This window comes from Emiliania huxleyi, assembly GCF_000372725.1.
Source record: "Emiliania huxleyi CCMP1516 chromosome Unknown EMIHUscaffold_120, whole genome shotgun sequence".
NCBI classification, from domain to species: domain Eukaryota; phylum Haptophyta; order Isochrysidales; family Noelaerhabdaceae; genus Emiliania; species Emiliania huxleyi.
This window is the reverse complement of record NW_005201391.1, coordinates 331433-333635: the sequence shown is the minus strand read 5'-3', so window position 1 is coordinate 333635 and position 2203 is coordinate 331433. Positions and strand designations below refer to the sequence as shown.

General features: G+C 66.0%; 1 protein-coding gene across 1 annotated transcript; it reads right to left on the bottom strand.

The window, feature by feature from the left end:
* Positions 1-855: 855 nt before the first annotated feature.
* On the bottom strand, positions 856-2150 carry EMIHUDRAFT_440227 (hypothetical protein). Its single transcript, XM_005790332.1, has one exon. It carries the CDS (start codon positions 2063-2065, stop codon positions 1226-1228), a length of 840 nt encoding a protein of 279 aa, XP_005790389.1. The 5' UTR covers positions 2066-2150; the 3' UTR covers positions 856-1225.
* Between the last annotated feature and the right edge of the window lie 53 nt (positions 2151-2203).

Below are 2203 nucleotides of genomic sequence, written 5' to 3'. Positions count from 1 at the left end.
CCGCCACCCCAGCCTCCGGCCTCTCGGACGCGGACTATGGGGTCGGCTCTTCGACCCATTAGGCCACCTTTGGCGCAAGAGGTAGCAAGACTGCGGCGGCAGCGCGCACTGACGCGGTCGTGCTCGCGACGAGGGCGAAATCAAAACGACTGACGGACGGGCACAGACAGGTCGCCCCGTCGCCGTCGGAGCCAAAACAGCGACGGGTGTCGTGGGCGTGCGTGCTTGGGTGGTTGTGAGCTCTCTGCCGCTTTCGACTGTCAGCCCACGACACGTACCGGTGTAGAAACGTCGTGTGAGTACCTCAGATGCGTCTGAAGACCGCAGGGTGGCACCAAATCGGGCGCCAAAGGTCGGCAGAACTGGAAGGCCCCCGAGGGGCCAAAATGGCCCCGTTGGGCTCGTTCCGAGGCTTGGACGGACTCTCGCGGCTGGTTTGTGCGCGATGTCGGCAATGGTGATACACACGCACATCGGGCCGATGCCAGCGGTACCCATTTTACGAGCCTCAAGCCGCGAGCCGCCCTGCAGGCGCCGTTTTGGGGCTCCGGAGCGAGGTCATGCAGAGCCAGAGGGCCCTGGGGGCGCTTTCGAGGCCTCAGCTACCACAACACGCCTTTAGAATGGTCCCTGAGCGGCTCCCACGATCCCACCAGCACCCGAGCTGCACGACACGACCGCTTGTTTGAACATTAGCGACACAAAATATTAGGTCACCGTGCATAGAGAGCGCTCCGCCACTGACAACACAAGCCACACGCACATACACGCAGGTAGACTTGTAGTGCAAAAGAGACGACAAGACGGCCACAATTCAGCATTAGCGAGACGTAAAATGGGCATCTTTTGGTTGTTGGGGAGGGATGTAATGTTGTATACCAAAGAAACAAGAACACCCGGAAACAATCACTGCGAGTCCGAGGGGCCGCGCGCTCGCGCGCCCCCCGCTCTCTGACGACGAGACAGTGTGGCTCAGGAGACCGCTGCCCCCCTCCCTACCCCAGCCCCGGCACCCGCGCCTCCCCTCCCCGAGCCGTCGAGGCATACGAGCGCCGGCGGCACACACACTGGGACACCCGCGGCGAGGACCGTCCCCAACAACCCAGCCGCGCGCCACTAGCCATCTCCATATGGTCTCAAATCAAAAGCCTGTCAAAAGCCCGCACCGCCCGGCGCGTCTTTTGGCCGGGCCGCCGGGTGCGGGCAACCCTAGGGCGCGCCCCCCCTACTTCTTGACCGGCTCCTCCTCCTCCTCCTCCTCCTCGTCGTCGTCGTCCACCGCGCTCACGACGCCGACGGGCCCCTTGCCCTCGCCCAGCGCCTGGAAGCCCATCCGCTTGGCCTGGACGACGGTCATGTTCTTCGAGACGGCGACCGGCGCCTTGATGAAGAGCTTGTGCAGGAGCGCGCCCGCGCCGAGGCCCAGCAGAAGCGTGCCGATGATCGCGATCCACGCGATCGTGTTCTCGCCCCAGCCCGAGTCGTACTCAGCGTCGCGCTTCCAGCGGCGGCGGCGGAGCATGCGCGAGTGGCCGTGGCGGCTCGAGGCCATCACCTCTCGGAGCTGGCGGCCGATGCTCGTGTGCACGTCCGAGGCGAGCTCCGAGAGCGTCGGCTTGTGCGCCATCGAGTGGCCCGCGCTGACGCCCGAGAGGCGGCGCAGCATGCGGCGCGCGCCGTTCCGGCTGCCAAAGCTGCCCTTGGAGGACTCGTCGGTGGCCGAGGAGGTCAGGCGGTCCCACACGCGCTTCCAGTAGGCGTACACCACCGCGTCGCAGTCGGACGGCACCGCCACCTCGCCGTCGGCCACCACCCACGGCTTGGGGCACGAGTGCGTGATCCAGTGCACCGCGAAGGGCGCGCCGGCAGCCTGCCAGTCGTTGGCCACGTCGGCGCGGCCGATGGCGAGCTTGGTGACGCCACGCTCGGGCGTGGAACCGTCGTAGTACGAGTTGAGGAGGGCCTGCTCGGTGCAGTCGATCACGTTGCCAAACTTGTTCTTGTGCTCCTTGCTGCCCTCGGCGAGCAGGTCCTGGTAGGTGGCCTCGGACGGCGACAGCATCATCACGCCCGCGTTGAAGTACGAGTGGAAGCGGGCGCGCTCGGCGGCGAAACCCTTGACCTTGTCGAAGGCGCCCGAGGCGTCGCCGGTGAGGACCGTGTCGGCGTCCAGGTAGAGGATGCGCTCGTACTTGAGCTGCTG

Bases quoted from the DNA above. Each gene is read 5' to 3' on its own strand.
- EMIHUDRAFT_440227 (XM_005790332.1), bottom strand. From the start codon at position 2,065: ATGATGCTGTCGCCGTCCGAGGCCACCTACCAGGACCTGCTCGCCGAG.